The following is a 17,486-nucleotide window of genomic DNA, read 5'->3' as shown; positions in this document are numbered from 1 at the left end:
AAGCAGCTTAAGCACATCTTAAATCAGGATAACGAAAAGCTAAAATGGTATTGAGATTTGATGCCAGTATAGCACAAATGGCTTAAATCTCCCCGTCGAATTGCCACAAGTTGAGAAGTGAATGTAGGCATTTGCTGAGTGCAGAGCCACATGACTCACCACACAACAACAAATGCCTATGCCCACTTCTTAATTTTCAGCAATTCACCAACAAATTTTATGACAGTGGTGTTATGATGGCAGGCTGGGTAGTTTACTTGTGAAGTGGCAGCAGGTATGTAATCACTGTAAAATGCAGCTTTGACCTGAAAGCTCCCTCCCTCTCAAACATCCACGGCGTGGGACTCTCTTGGTATAGCAGAATATATTGTGTATAGGTCCTAAGGATTTACAGTTTTCATACCTGTTTGAGCACATGATGAAGGCAGCAGGTACATAATGCAAACATAAGAGAAAAGGGGGAGTCAAGGTGAACAGCGAAGGGGGAATAAAAGCAAAGTCTGTGTGGCAGCTGGAACAGCCTGCCATGGTAAGCCAGCACTATATTTGGAAAATGATGAGATAAAGAAGGAAAATGTTTAAAGAAATGCTTAAAAATAAAATATAAGCAACAGGTAAGAGAAAAATAAACACTAAAATAATATAAGGGCCAGAATACAGAAGATTTCCATTCGGCAATTGAGATTTGCATCTTGATCCCTCACAGTTTGCCTTATTATGAAAGGGGGTATAAACTAGAGTAGTGCAACTGGACCACACCCCTGAGAAGTAGTTTATCCACTACACAACTTTCACAATTTAAATTGTCATTTCCTGACAAAGCTTCCACTTGCTAAGAAATGTACACTTCCCCCTGTAATGCAGGTTCTTCAGGAAGGGGGCAATTTACATAAGGGTTAAGACTAAATATCTTCCCACAGTCTCACTGCAACACTGACTCTCCAGATCACCATACACACAGAGTGATAGATCAGATCCTGTCACAGATTTCCTACTGTCTTATCCCATTTGCCTCCAAAATAGACCATCACAGCTGATTTACCTATCTTCTGTTATGAATATCCAGTCAACTAGCCTCCACCCTTTCTGCATAACCAGACAAAATAATCCAGGTGACCACCATGTCTGCATACAGTTTTATAAAATATGAAAGTAAGACAATGGCAGTGCTATGAGGACATGTATCAAAGCATGGTCTCCAAAGGCTGATCTGTAGAATCGGCTGCAAGTGTTGTCAACTGTGAGAACCCTTCGACTTCTGACCATCCAAACCGTAGCCCTATTCAACTGATACATTTCAATATTCATAAAGTGATAGGAGGGGCATGCTTGTAACCCCCACCAAGAAGTCTCTCAGATCTCCATGAACTAGTTGCAAAGGTCTGCAGGCAGACTGTGTGTTCTAAGTACTGTATAAACTTACTTGCAGTGCTCCTACAGTTGGGAGCTCTGCCTTTTCAGGGGTCACAATCATGGGTTTAGATATACAGTAAGACCTGCAAAGGGCTAGCGTCTCAGGGAAGATTAGCCTTCTAAATAGTTTTTAGACTCACTACATCTTTTTAAAAAGTAATAACTAAATCATGTACACCTCTAGGACGTACTGGCTGAAATCCTGTTGCTTAGTGTAGTAAATCACACCAGAGTAGGCCCACTGAATTGGTGAGGTTTGGTGAGTCAACTCCTCCATACAGTCCATTAATTCAAATGGGTCTAACCTGTCTGGCACTATCAACTCTACTGATAACATGTGCATGCATGAGATCTCCCTTGGCTTTTAGCAACAAAGCGGAAGTGGTGAGCATCTGAGTCTGGAAAAGTTACATCTTTGGACTACCATTCAGGATACCCCAGCCAGCATGATCGCTAATCTTTCCTAGCCTCTCCTGGACATCTTGGGTGTTGAACTCCAGACCCTTCATAGGGCAAAGCATGGGCTTTACCCAGGAGCTACTGTTCCTCATCCCTTCAAACATACAGTTCTAATGTTTCTATCCCAACGTACTAGGAAATCTGCAGTTTTCCACAGGTATTTTATCTGAGTTGTGACTTGGCACAGTCATGAACTGAGGAACCATGAGTGCATAATTAATCTATAACAGTGCTAGACTAGTTCCCAAGTTCCTTTCTTAGCTGCTTTTAATGGTGCTTTGCTCCAATAATTAATCAACTGGAAAAACAAACAGTACTATATGTGCATCATAAGCAGCTGTCTATTGCTCTGTCTTCATGAAGCATTAAGCTCAGAATGGAATAGAAACAAATACTGTAGATTACTGAAGGAAAAGAGGGGAAACAGTCAAGAAGCTTTGAGTTGAAGCCTAAATAACAATATTTACAGGTTATGAATCCCACAAAGGGTGTCCTTCAATGTTTCTTCTTGTTTAAAGAAATGTCCCCTGCCCTCATGCCTTCCTCTACAGAGTAGCAAATTCAAAGGAAAAAATGCTTTCTTTCCAGCACAGGTTTCTGACTTGACTTCACTGAGGTACTACAAATGGAGCATCATATGATTTTTGAAATTGGCTAGAGGGGGCAGGGCACTGAACGGCAGATCAGCTGTGGGGATGGTAAACGAAATGCACGAAACCATCTATCTGTGCCTATCTCTGGTCAGGATGTTCACAGGGATCTGGGGCCAGGTTTGAGGGGAGCGATCGGCAAAGTGCTTGCTGGTGGGTCCCATTCCAGGCACAGGCTTTTGCAGGCAGACCTAGCTGGATGCAAGGGAAGCAATTGGAGAAGTAGACAACTTAAGTTTAGCCATTCTTACAATTTTCTACAGTGCCCCAAGGCAACTTTGATTTGGCATGTGGAATATCAAAATGGTGATCAGCTCCAGCTACCTGACTCTACGCCGACTACCAGAATGTGGACATGGAATTACAGGGAGACTAGGGCAGACATCCACAATGGATTGGCACACTGCAAACCTGGAAGCTTCTAACAGATGACAGGTGCTGACGCTGGCACTGGTGTTTCATCTCCTATTATAAAGTATCAGACAGCTGATAATGGGGAAAGGGAGGTTTTAGTTCTATGTCAGATTCCCTAATTTCTATGCAGGAGGTGCCAGGTTCAATGCTCAGCACCTCCAGGAGGAAATAATCCTGTCTTAATCCATGGAGCACTATTGCTAGTGAGAATGAAGAGTACTGAGCTACACAGACAATAGAGCGGTTCAATATAAGCTAGTTTTCTATATATTGAGATGTATCTGCCAGCCAGAACAGAAAAAAATTAACATATTTTTCCATGTATAAGACTATACTTTTGTCTAAAATCTTTAGACTAAAAATTGATGGTTGGCTTATACACGGAAGTAAGCTGAGGAGAGAAAAAGCCAAGTGGAGGGTAAAGCAGGGATCAAAGTGATCCTGCAGGGCTTTGATCCCTTTCCCCCTGCATTTGCTAAGCCCCACTTAGATTTCTTAATTGTGGGTTAGAAAAGTGGGCGGTGTCTTATACATGGGGGCGTCTTATACACGGAAAATACTGTAAACTATGTTGAGTAGCCAAACAGCTTGAGTTTGTACAAGGCAGTGTCCATATGTGTGTGCATGCATGTGCGCAAACACACACACAGAGCCCCATTAGTGCAAGCACTACTCTCGGTCATTCACAGGTTAAAAATGTAGAATGCCACAAGACCCCAATATAAAGGTATTGCTTGTCTATGGGTTACCATTTTATTTTTTATTCCCTTCCTAGCACACCATCATTCATATATGATACTGAAGATTGCACCAGATAACTTGCCCTCACAAGAATGCAGGGTAGATTCATACAGCATGGTCAGTGACTGTTTTACTATGTTCATGAACTGTATAAGCAAGTGCCAGAAAGGAGATATTTCTAAGTCTCACCTTAGAGGCCCATTCTTAGAATTACTCCATCTTGGATTACTCTAGATTTACGGTGTTTAGCGAGCAAATCTTTCCTATGCAAGACATGAAAAGACAAGATACACAATAATTAATCTGTCTAAAGCTGCAATATTCTATTCTAGAGAAGTGGTATGGCTTGTTAGTTTTTAAACCTTGGGGATACAATCAGGGTGGAGAGCCTTCCCAGATTTATACAGAAAAATGTACACCCATTAGTTGTTCTGTGGAAGCCAAAACCTTTCCTAAAAAACAGCACAGCTATTTTTCAATAATCCAATCTGTGTGTTCTATGCCATCAAGTTGGACCCCACTTATAGCAACCCTAGTAGGGCTTTCAAGGTAAGTGAGATATTTAAAGAGTGGTTTTACAGTTCCATTCCCCCAGTCAGTTTCTATGACTAAGTGGGGATTTGAACCCTGTTCTCCAGATTCCTAGTCCGTCACTCTATCCACTACATCACGCTGAGAACCCACTGGGCTCAGAATATTCTTTTTCAACAAAAACACATACCATATCAGTGTTAGGAGTTAAATCTAATGAGGAATTATGTGTTACCTATTACTCACTACTTTAAGAGTAATGTACTTGCAATTTCTTGATAAGGAACTTACTTTTCTCGTTTGCTTTTTTAAACACCAATGTGCTTTGGAAAGCAAACCAAACCAAAATGACCAGATATCCCATACAAACAGTGTTGAACTAGGACTCAGAAGACCTGAGTTCAAATCTCTCTTGGCCGTGAAACTCACTGGCTGAAATCCAGCAAGAACTCACAGCCATAGTAGACCTACTGAATCAAATCCACATGGATTCAATGTGACTTCCCACTGTTAGCTCCCAATGAATTTCCATGGTACTACAGTTTTGAACCCATGCTTTCTGAGTCCACATCCAAAACTCTATTTAGTATACCTCACTGCCTTTCCAAGTTCTGGTACTGCCACTCAGACAAAGGAGAGTCCATAAAGCTGTTTATATGATTTCCTAAAAACCCACAGAGACCCAAACAGGTGTTGAAACAACAAACCATCTCCATCATGCCCTCAGTGACAAACCTCTAGCTAGCCCATATTTTTTGGATACATGCTGGGGCCTGTGAGCTCACAAAGGTTGCCAGAGTCCATGTCCCTAATATAGATACAGTACATGGTTGAGCATTCACAGTGCTAGCTACATCTACCCAATAAGCCAATTCACATAAAACTTCCTTTTTGCTAAAAAAAAAAAAAAAGTTGCTTAAAACCGCCTTGAATACTCATATCCTGTAAAGTTCACACCATAGCTTCTTACTTCCTAATGTATGTCTATTGACATCACCAATACAATTGCAACAGAGACCCACGCTGCATGATGCTACAGTTTATCATATGACAGAAGAATTTCCAAAGGAACATCCTTTTAAAAAATGCAATGTGTGGGGCACATTTTTCATCACTGAGACTCAGTCTCAGAATTTACTTACTGATCTGTGAACCTCTAAAGCTGTGCTTCCCAACCTTGGGCCCCCAGAAATCTTGGCCAGCACAGCTAGTGGTAAAGGCTCCTGGTAGTTTTAGGCCAAGAATTAAGGTTGGGAACCATTGCTTTAAAGCAAGGATGAAGAACTTGTAGCCCTTCAGATGTTACTGGACCAGACCTCATACTATGCCAGACACCTGGTCGTTGTGCTTAATAAGAGTTGAACAACGTAAGGGGGAGGTTTACAGATTCTACACTCCTGGTTCTAAAATAACAAAGAATAAGGGTTTTCAACTTCTGATTCCAAAAAAAATATTGTCCTCTTGAATATGACCAGGTGGTGAAAGATGGAAAGTATTAAGGGAGTTAAGCAGTCGAAAACAGAGCCTCACAGACAAGTCCTGGGTAGTTTCAGCAAAGCTTTGAACCCCAACATCTGTTGCTCAGTCACAAGAAATTCTCAGCGCTGCTTACTTATGTTGAACAAGGGCTAGCGGCTCGATCTTCTCCTGGTGGTCCTGGGGTTAGGTATGTGCTTGGAGGCACCTTGCTGTAGGGTATCTCGTCTCTGCTTTCTTGGGCCACTCTTTTGCACTTGGCTCCAGAGATGGTGAACTTTGGAGTTCTAGCTCCAAAATAAATAAATAAATAAAAATCCTAAAATGAGCATAGAAGTAAGGCAGGGATGTTGCCAAGCCTTTGTGTCCAACTACTAAGCCCCAAGTCTGAGTCCCTACTAAAAACCAAGCTTTTTCCTCCGAGAAAAAAAGGGAATGTGAGTGGGTTCCAAGTCACAAGCTGAGTCCGAGTCATTGGGGGGGAAAATACCGAAGTCGAGACCGAGTCGTGTCACTGGTGTGACGTAAGTCCAATGTGACAGCGAGTCCTATGACAGCAGTCCCCATTCCTGGTAAAGCAGCAAATAATAGTAGCTCTTACTATCCATCACAACCTGAGAGAATCACAACCACAGAATTATCTATTACCAATCTAAGCATTTCAGGCAGATAGGGTGTAACAGCCTACAAAGACCAACCTCAGTATCCCACGAGTGACAAGGTTAAGATAAAGATGGGTCAACAGCATACAGGAAACAGCTAATCTCTTACACTGCTCACAAGGCAAACCACTTTTTTAAAATATAAAACTGCTATTTCTCTATATAAAACTAAACAGATTCCCCGATGAAAGGAACAGCAACTCTCAGCACATCGATGGATGCTGGCAGAAGTTCCAATTCCCAAGCTGACTCCATCAGCACTGGAATGACACATCATGCGTCATAAGCGAGATGTGTGACTATGGGAGGCGATAGCAGCTATAAAAAAATCCTGACAGTTGTAGCAAAATTTACATTGGTTGCTGCTTCTTTATATAAATGATTTCTCAAAGCCATTTAAAAACACATACATCTAATAAACTCAATGAAATAATCTAAGGTGTTAATGTTGTGCAGCCATCACCACCATAGGATCAAATGTACATTTAAAAAGGAAAAAAAACCCTGGACCATTTGAAAACAACCGTCTTCAAACTTTGGCTTAGTGAAGAGCCAACAGCCAGCAGAAAATGTCAAGAATTTTGGGTGCAAGCTATGGCTGCATCAAACAGTCTAGGCTGTAATCTTACGTCCATTTATCTAGGAGAGAATTCCACTGAACAAAACAGAATTAATTTCCAATTACCACAAAGAAAAGATAACAGATCTTAAATTGGCATTCTTTCACACATTTTTACCATCTGAATTAGAAGGGCAGAACTGTGAGAGTACCTATGCCCCCATTCATAGGCAGTACTGGTCCATCCATTAGGAAGTGTGAAGCGACTGCCTGAGGTAGTATAAAACAGTCTGAGCCACACAAAGCAGCCAGCATTGCTTCCCACACTAGGCAGGTTGGCAGACAGGTGTGTTTGGTGTGTGTGCGTGAAGCAGCAGCTGTGAGGCACAACATGAAGAGGAGGGAAGGAGGACAAGGAAGTACAGTACAGAGGGAAGTGAGGGAGCAATGAGGTGAGGTGACAATAAGCAACACTTCCCTCGCCACCTGAGGAACAGGCCAAGTGCAGGCCACCACTGCACAATCAGCCCAACAAATTCTGGGTTTCCTCGTTCCTTAAACTGGTACCCTTTTTTCTCCCCACTGGAAATCTCTCCTTAAAGTTTGCTAAATTTTATTGCAGCTATTGTCTTTCACAATACATTTGAGACTCTAAACCATCTAATCTGCAAGAGAAAGGTGGATATGCTTTCATGGTGTACAGGCCCCACACATATCCCAGGGTCATCCCTGCCATTAAGCACAGTGAGAGAATAACTTCATCCGGCAGATGCTGGGGCATAGCAGTGCCATCACTCTTGTCATTTTCCTCTGTTGGAGGATGGCTCTGAACACCACTTGCTTTAGGCCTCCTAAACTAGTACACCACCATCAGGTGCAGTGAAAAACACTGTCCCGTCATGCATGTCTCAGTAACACTCAACTGCCAACCTGGTCCGCTCCTATATGAAGAATGGGCGAGCGGATCCCATTGTGTTCTTTGCTTCAGGAAGCAAAATGTCATGAGTCAGTCCTCACTAGGCCTATAATAATCACAAAATATCTTGGCAATTGTGAGGAAATGGTGCCAGGGAACCATGGCCCCAAAGGGTGTGAAAGGGTTCCTGATGGCGGGAAGAGAGGGAAAACACAGAGATAGAGGAGATAAAAGAGGAAATAGACTGGGTCGATGTCAGGATATTATGACCCACAGTATAGAATTTACTCTCTTGTACACGAACCAAAGTTTGTTAACAGGCATCCATCTTAAAACAGGTGTGCAGCCACAGAGTCAGCACATGAAGCTGATGCAATCCATGAAATGTGTATTGGACATGAGGTAATGTCTGGGAGAATACATCAGGTGATGTTCCCAGTGATTGGTTGTTCAAACTATATAAGTGCTGCACACTATGGTGATGTGTGGAGTGTTGTGTTGGAGAGTTGCTGCCAGAAGTGCTGTCCACTTATTTGCTGAGAGTGTATTATTGAGTCTCTTGACTAATGTACATAGTTTTATTGTACAGAGTCTGTAAATACGCTGTCTCTGTCTCTTTGCTGTCAACCTGGAAGACTGACTTGTCTCAAAGCCATCTCTCACATCCCAAATCTTGACCTGATGTACTAACAGTTGAGGGGGCAGAACGGGCAGAGTAACTGGAAGAGAAAGGTGAGCTGGAGGGTCTACCCCACAGAGTGAAGATGGATGGAGTTGACGGATCCTTGGACTAAGGGAACGGTACCCATGAAGTTATCTTTGGAAGAGGTAGAGCAGAAGCAAAGGTTACAACCACCCCATAAACCCTCCTATTGTGGAAAGAGGGAGTGGAAGGAGCAGAAAATGAGGGAAAGAGGAGTGGCCATCCATCTAGCCAAACCTGAAGGAATAGAATAGACAGTAACTGTGTACCCCAAGAAGGGTGGTCCCTTGGAGGAAGGAAGTGCTCCCAGCCAAGGACATGGATTAAGAGTGGATGACCGAGGGCGAGCAGGCTCATCACCCACGTTGCTGGACATTATCTGCCAGTCATCGCTCCCTACTCTCCCAGACAGTGGACTGTCCGGGAGAGGCTTGGAGTGTGCCCTTGGTATTAGAGGACCAGATGCAAGAACTGCCAAAGGACAGTTGGTTGAGTTTCCCCCAGTTAATCGATCCATGAGATCCTGCAGATGTTATTGTGGGGAGTTCCCAATTGTGTCATAATAATTTTTTTTTTTGCGTACCACACCAAATGCCTCACTTATGCGAAGGAGAAAAGCAGAGCCACCCTTGGTGAAGCAAGAACCCATTTAGAGTTATTTTCTGAGTTTCGCTCTGCCAAACTCCCCAATGAGATTTTCCCCTGCATCAGCAAGATTTCCCATCTTCCCCTGAAAGCAAAACCCCACTCCCATTTTCCTTTTAAATTCTTTCCCCCTTCTCCTTCTTCTTTTAAACTACTAAATGCTGTATTGTGCAATGCCATTTCCAGTAACAAGTATAACAATCCTACACAGCTGAGTTCTCTTTCCTCCCCTTTCCTCCAAATCCTGCACAGAAACAATAACAATCCTGTGCAGCATTGTATTTTGTTTTCTGGGGTGGGGGCAAACATGACCCCAAAACTCGCAAGAAATCCTTCAAAATTTCCCAGGGGGGAAAAAAGCCTCAAGCCACAAAATCTTGCTGTGGGGAGAAAAAAAGCAATTGCCCCCACTCTGTTAATCTCAGATCCCTAGTCCTTCTTCTACATCTATGAACAGAGAACATGAAAGGTTCATTTGCACAAGATCTGTACACAAGGGAGCAGAGGAGAGGAAGGGGAGAGAGCATAAGAGCCCAAGGTTAGTCACAGCATATTCTCATAACCCCAAATCATGCTGGTCCAGAAGCTCAATCAAGCAGGATACAGGTATTTCCATCTAGTCCACAGAGTTCCCTAGGCAGACCCTTCTTCACTCACAAGCCCTTCAATCTCACCCAAGCCCCACAGCCAGTGGTTAGGCTGAAGACAGACTCTACAATCTCTGACCATGGATCTGAGTTAGTTAATCTGAGACAACAGGCTTCCCCCACACAGGGAAGCAGGAGAAACAGCAAAGCCAGCTGCACCCTCCCATCAGTGGCTGGCAACATTTATCTCCTCTTCCCTAAGTGGGGACCAGGGACAAAGGAGCAACACCAGCACACGCAGACCCCACCAGACAAAGCACCACCTGGTCAAGCTCTGGCTACCACTTCAGCCAAAGACCTGGGAAAGCTTGGGGGAGGGAGCCCATGCAGTCCTCCAATCAACTGCAGCTCCCCTGCTCCAGCACTAAATCATAGTACTGTACAGCATTGTGTTTGAAAGCAGCCACTGTAGAGCAATCATTTCTTTTCCTGATAAATCTTTAACCAATGTAATCAACATTACTTCTGGTTTGAAATCCGTTCAGGACAGGCTTGGGGAAAACAGGAGGGACAGAGTCTCCAACAGTGTGCAGCACAGCAGGAAGTTCTCTTCTTGTGATCCTCGGATATAACAAAAGGGCGTTGTACAGGTGACCCCGTTTTCATCTGCAATATGTTGGATATGATCAAATACTGAATCCTGTTCTTTCAATACTGTTTATTATTATTATTATACAACCCTCTCTGGTCTCAAAAAAAAAAAAAGAGCATTGCAGCACCTTTGGGACAAACCCAATTTATTCCTTTGCCAATGGATTGGTGTTTACTGCCTCAGCCACATCTCTGCTCTCAAGAGTGCTAGAAAATTATGCAAACCAAAGTGACAGTTCTCACGTTTCTGCCAAAAGCCATCGATGACAGTCTGACCTGTAATCCAGACTCTGGACTGTTCCCCACACTTTGGACTCAGCACCTGGAAACTATTCAGATCATTACATTCAACAATCTAGGTTGCTAATCTCTGGTTCTTCTAAACCAAAACCAGTTTTCTAAACCTGGATTTTCAGGTTCCGTTCTTCATTCCATAAGAGTTCAGTCAGTGAGAGAGAAATCTGCTTAACAAAGGAAAGGTACTTGGCCACTCTGTCAGAACCATTAATATAATCTCCAGCAGTTCCACCACTCTCACAAACATCTCTCTTATCTATGCCCTCATCTCAAAATTAAGAATCGCAGGGTTGGGACGATTTCAGAAGAGACATCCCACACAGCTCCATAAAATTACTGTACCTCTAGAAAAGTGGACTAGTCTTTAAAGCATCAGAATGAATCCTGTGAAAGCAGGAGAAAAGGGGGTTAATTGAAACCCTGAATATATACCTGATTAAAAGTGTTTATTCATAGCAGAGTTGTATTTCCTGCCACTACAGATGCTTTGCCATGTGGTCTGGTGTTTGTGTAGTCTCCCTGCCTTTTTAATGCAGTTCTGTTTAGCAAAAACACTGCATGAATATGTTGACCTTACAAGTATACATAGGGACACAGTCATTACTTTAACATCCCAAACAGGCCTAACAGGAACAAACTCATTTAAAGCAATTACACTCTGATGGAGAAACAAACAATGCATAAGAACCACTTCAGACGCCTGGTCAATAGGGAGCTGTAATAAGATGTGTTATTAATACTGCAGCAAAAGGAGTTTCAGCTTCAAAAACAGGAAAGGGAGCAAACCGAGCCTACAAACTATTCAGGAAAGCATCTTTCATATATGAAAGGATCTATGTGCCTTACAAACTGACTCTCAGGGCTATTCAAAATTTGGGCATTTTATCCTGTTAAAAACACACAACTACAAAGCTGTAACTGTTTCGGCATTTCCAAAAACCGAGACCAGGGAGGATTCTGTTTCAAATATATACATTTCTGCAAATTGTCAATAGCTAAAGGGTCTAAAGTTGCACTCCAAGAACACTGCAAGAGTTTATAGAACATGAACACTCTTTTTGATTTTCCCCTTTTTTCTTTCTTAGTATTTGTGCAGCAAAAAAAGGCCCACCTCTTGGGTAAAAGCATGAAAAAAGCCAAAGAGAAAATAAATCATTAAGGGCCCAGTAAGATCAAACCAAAGGCTTATTTAGTTCAAACAGTGGCCAATCTGCTGCCTATGTTAAGCTCACCAGGAGAACATGAATGCACAGCCCCCCTCCTTCTCATGTTTTCCCCTCAATGAAGGATGGAGGGTAAAAACAGCTACCTTGACGAGTGGCCACAGATGTCCTAACCTCCAGAAATGTACCCAGTTTGCCCTCAAAACTGCCCAGGTTGGCTGCTTTCATTACACCCTGTGGCAGTGAATTCCACAGCTAAACATGTGCCATGTGAAGAAGCATTTCTTTTTATCTGTGCTAAAGCACCCAAATATTTAATCCACAATGTCCAAATTTAGGTTGGAAAGGTGAAGCAAACCCCATAAGGACAAAATGTCAGTTTCCCCTACGACTGCTCTGAGTATGTGCATCTGAATGCATCTGTAGGATGTCTTCACAACCCAATCTGGTTAGAATAACATGGTACCATATTCACATAACGACCATGCCTCTTTTTCCTCACTCCCACTTTCCCATATTTACATATGATGTATACAGGAAAGGGGGTGGACACAGCCTCCTGAAACACCGAAGAGTGGGCACAACAGCTTGCTCTGGAGAACGCAGGCAGGCAGAAGGGGAGAAAAATTCCACTTAACTGCAGGCCACAGATATACTAACAACGCTGTGGGCCCATCCCACGGCTTACGAATATTTGTATGTCAAACAGCAGCCAAGAAGTCTTACTTACAGAATGACAGCACTACATAACCAACACAGCAGCATTAATTCTACTAAATTACAACACTTTCTCACAGGAAAAGAAATGTTTTTGACTTTCATTCTGGAGAAATACCACATCCCCACAAAAGGTGGCAGTCTCAAAGACAGACACGTGCAGCTGGAAATTGGTGGAATAGTCTTCCTCATATTCTGTACAAAGTGCGTACACCCCAAAATTGCCCTTAATAAGCAATAACTTGCTTTTAATCAGCTGTTATTTGCCGCCGCTGATGACGTCATCCCCACTGCACACAGGCATGAGCTGCGCAACAGGATTTCAGCCAGTGGAATAGGTCTCAAGCCTTCAGAAGCCTCCATGAAAACACAAGTGGGATTGTACAGCACAGTCCCAAAATGCCATGTTTATTGGAACTCCCTCCCAAAGGAGACAAGCAGGCGACGAGCTTTCTCTCCAGGCAAACTTTCCCTCAGTGTCTGGCTGCCTGAGCGGTTTTTTTAAATGGATTGTGGTGCCTTACTGCTCTGAATGCAGTTTTTGTCTTGCTTTTGTTTACCATTTCTTAGAGTGGCATTTGCTTGATCCTTTTTACCATTTGTATACTATATATTTTATTTGTGTAATATATATACTATTTGCTATTGTTTTTAGCTTTAAATATTCTCTCTCAATAATGCAAGCTGCCTTTTTATACTTTGTAAACTCATTGGTTTCAGCTTTAAATTTTGTCTTTCCGTCTTAAGGAGAAAGGAGGGGTAAAAAATATTTGAAATAAATAAATAAAACATTGTGATGATAGCATCCACCATTAAACCCCCTTCTGACTTGCCTAAGCCAACCCTCCAACAGCACTACAGCACATCTATCCCTTTTTAGTTACTTGTGGCATGCTGACAGACTGCCTGAAAAAAGGACCAACTATTTTCCAGTTCATACAGATGATTCTCTTAGGTTACATCTAACTCACCACAGGTGACGATGCATGTGACAGTATCTAAGCGTGTTCTAACCCACATTTACCATTTGATTCTTTTCATTGTATGTCTGGAGATTAAACAGATGACGAGGTCCTCTGAATTTCACCACGTTTTTATAGCTATACAGTGACCACCACTGTTTATATTCCCTGTGCATGATAGCCAGTTAAGCTGCATTTGTACGGCCAGAACAAGTCACATACTTGTAGATTATAATGATGATGATGCCTTGTTTTGTGTGACCACAGGGGCCTAGGAGATCTTGCATTTCTTGGCAATAAAATTTGACATTTTTGGCTGATACGTCCACAGTTCCCTTAATAACACAAAATGAGTAATCCATGGTTCTGTGAGACTGCTTCAAAATAGTTACTTATTATTCTGAATATTATATATCAGTGTACAATCCTCACTATGAACATGTGCCACAGAAACATGTAGCCTAAAAGCTAGCTTAAAATTGCACACATATTGAGCATTCGAGAAAAAGACCCATACCTAGAATGCAAGGTGTTGTTAGAGGCAGTGCGCCACTGCAGAGCAGTGTGCTCTGGGGCACCCTGTTGTGCTCAGGTCCTTTTCACAGGCCTCCTATGGGTAACTGCTTGGCCATTGTGGGAGTGGAATTCTGGAAAAGATGTGCCTTTGATCTGACCCAAACTGGCTTTCCTTATTTTAGCTGAAAGTTTTGCCTACTGGCCTTCCACAATCAAAACATCCAAACGGATAAGCACATAATTTATGAGACTGCTATGGGACCATATTACATGAACGCTGTTCCACTGGACTTGCACTGGCAGGCACATCCTATAACTCAACCAGATGAGCTGAGCAGTGCCAATCACTTAAAAAATAAATCCTGCAAAATTTAAAGTTCATGCGTTTTAATTGGAATATATGTCCCATGTGCTTAACACAGCTTTAAACACAGGTCCCTTCTCTTCACTCCTTAGACCACCATCACCCAGCCCCATAGCATGCTCTCTTAGAGCTCCACCATATGGGAACACTGCTCTCTTCTAGAAGAATGTTAGAGAAAGGGGATTTATAATGAATATAGAGAAATGTCTTAGAGAGAGTGAGCATTTTTTTAAAAAAACACATTAGTTGATCATATTAAAAAATCACAGCCACATGAAAGACAGATGTGCAGCCTTTTGATCCTGTTGGAAAGAAGCGCCCACATATTCTGGAACCACTTAAAAAAGCCAACAGCTATGGCTGAGAGGCCCATTTCACATGAATCACAATGGGCACCATGGTGAAGCTGTGACCCAACTGGTCTGTTGTGCAAGCTCCACTTTCCTATAAGCAACGGCCAGCCATAACTTCTGGCACCTTTTATACAGGACTGCCTTCCACGTGGGACAGCAAAGCATCTCCAACCTACCTACTGGGGGAGAGCCCCTTTCTCAGCCTTACAGAGAGATGCTGGGAGTGACCTGGAGACCTTTTGCACACCAGACATTCTCTGTGTCGTATCATCAACAGAATTCCAGCCCTTCCCAAAACTTCAGCCGAAAACCCTGGAGGGCCCACTGCCAAGTGGTGTGTGCTGACAATAGTGAGCTGGATGGGCCAACGATCTGACTCAGAACAAAGCAGAGCTGCCCATGTTCCGGTGTTGTGGGGGAGGGGGGGTTACTCATCTCCTCATGTGATGAGAGAGATCTTCTTCTTTCAGCCCAGTTTCCCTGCAGGGTAGGAACACTTGATGCATGTTTGGAACTAACAGAGAGCAGCAGCCCACCTACACATCTTGGAAAAAAACAAGGCTCTGAACGTGGGGATCATCTCTTGACGTACAAACCTCTCTCTGTGGAAGAGGTGTTTCTGAAGAGAGCCTTCCTTCCTTCACCCTGCAGAGTAGGAAACAGGATCCTGCTCACCCAAGATACCTAGAGAGGAAAACTGCAAATTGCAAAGAGGTGCCATCCAGCCACTTCAGAAGGAGGTGCTCTGCTTTTGAATCCAGACCATGTCTTCCGTGCCTTCAAGGCATATCTAACGAACGGCGACCCTAAGATGATTCTCCAGGTATGTGTAGTGTTTAAGGAGTGGTTGTACAACTGACCACCGCGCGCCCCTGAGTTTCCACGGCCGCGGGGGGGGGATTTGAACCCTCCTCTCCTAGTCGATACTCTGACCGTCACATCCCACCGGCGATCGGACCACTTCACAAAACACAGGTCCCCGAGACATTTGGTGCATCCACAAGAGCACCCTAGCACGCCCTACCACAGCTGACATCCGTCTCCACCCCACCCCACCTCCACCCATCACAAGATGCCTGGCGGAGATACAGCCCCACCGCCCGTACAGCAGGTCCACACCTCCCCTCAGACAGCCCTCGCGGCATCCCGTGCACACTCGCTCGCCCCCCCCCCCCGGGAACCCGGACGCCGCCCAGCCTCGCACGTTCAGACCGCCCTCGGCTCATCAGAAAAGCCCCGCTCCTGCCCCTTGCACTGAGCGACACCTGCCCGTCCATCCGCACGCGAGGAGCCGAAGTCCTCCGGGCGGCGGCGGCGGCGGCTCCAGGCGAGATCCCGGACCGGGGCAAACTTCTCAGGACCCGAAACGCCATCCCCACCGTGCCCAGGGCGACAACGGCTCTCCTCTGACGGGACTCCCACCCACCTACCCACCCCCAGGGCTCCCCGAAGGTGCGCTGCCGCTGCGTGCTGGCCGCCGGCGCCTTCCCTTCTCACCTCGATCAGCTGGACGTAGCTGGCCGGGAACCAGCCTCGCAGCCCTTCGGCGGTCTCCCCTTCCCACCAGCCGCCGTCGGGCCCCGCCTGCAGGACGGTGAGCAGCTCGCCCGCGCCAAAGCGCAGCCCGTGCCGGTGGCGCTCGCCGGAGAAAGGGTAGAGGGTTCGGCACCGCGCCCCCAGCCCCGGCACCACGCGGGGCTCCTGCCCGGGCGGCGGCATCCCCTCCTGCCCGCCTGCCGCCCTCCCCAGTCAGTCAGCCAGTCAGCCGGCCAAGGAGGGAAAGGAGCCGCGGACTTGCCCAACTAAACTCGGCTCTGGCCGCCACAGGTGCCGAGCGCCTCTCGCCTCTGGCTGCCGAGCGGCTGCCTGGCTCGCCTGCCTCCTTCTCGTCCCCGCCCCGTCAGCCCGGCTGGCGGATTGGCCGCCGCGCTTCCCCCGCGCCGCCCCCTGGGACAGGCCGAGGGCCGCGCCCGCCTGCCCGCCCTCGCCTTCTTCGCCTTCGCCTTCGCCCCTCGCCCACATCCGCAGTCGCTCACGGCGAGGCGGGCCCTCCCCTCTGCTGTCGGCGCTGCCCCTGGAGACCCGGGGAAGAGTAAGGAGGGAGGCAGGGCGAGGAGGGACCCGGCAGCGCCGCCTCGCCTGCTGCCTTCCCCCCCCACACACACACACACACACACACAAATGGAAACAAACTGCGTGGCTCTTCTTGCCCGCCCATCCACTCGCTTCACGGTTCGTCGGTAGGGCCCTCGTCGTGTGTCGTTCGAACGAGTGCCTTGGAGGCACCCGAGATTAGATTGACTTCTCTGTGCACGAAAGGCGCTGCAAGGGGACGGCCCCCGCCCGGGCCTGTGAATGCAGCGAACACGTGTAGCGTGCAGGTGCGTTCAACAGGCAGGTGGGCGCCTTATCCATTCGCGCCCTTTTAATATAGCGGCGCAAGATCATCGATTCCGTGCCCTCTTTGGGGGGAATACATGGAAAAGTCAATCCGTGTAAAAATGTTGGGGAATTTCTGTATAAGATAGTGACGTTTCCTGTTTTCTTGGTTACAGAGGAGAAGTAAAATATTAAAAGGAGTAAAGAAGGGCATTAGCTGCATTCTGGCTATGGCTATAAAATGCTGACAAAAAATATCGATGAAACTCTGTTTCGTTGTAGGACGGATAATTAAATGTGATGCTATTTTTATCAGTTCTGTGCATTG

General features: G+C 45.3%; 1 protein-coding gene across 2 annotated transcripts in view; it reads right to left on the bottom strand.

Annotated features, from left to right (window-relative positions):
- Positions 1–16,626, bottom strand: part of GAS7 (growth arrest specific 7) — a 151,648-nt gene extending 135,022 nt beyond the window's left edge. For both annotated transcript variants that reach the window (XM_072990437.2, XM_072990438.2), the window contains exon 1: positions 16,277–16,626. In XM_072990437.2, coding sequence (XP_072846538.1) covers positions 16,277–16,498 — 222 coding nt within the window. In that variant the 5' untranslated portion in view covers positions 16,499–16,626. The remainder of the gene's footprint in view (positions 1–16,276) is intronic.
- Positions 16,627–17,486: the final 860 nt, after the last annotated feature.

Source organism: Pogona vitticeps, chromosome 2, assembly GCF_051106095.1.
Source record: "Pogona vitticeps strain Pit_001003342236 chromosome 2, PviZW2.1, whole genome shotgun sequence".
Taxonomy (NCBI): Eukaryota; Metazoa; Chordata; class Lepidosauria; order Squamata; family Agamidae; genus Pogona; species Pogona vitticeps.
The sequence above is the reverse complement of the archived record's forward strand: the minus strand, read 5'-3'. Positions and strand labels throughout refer to the sequence as shown.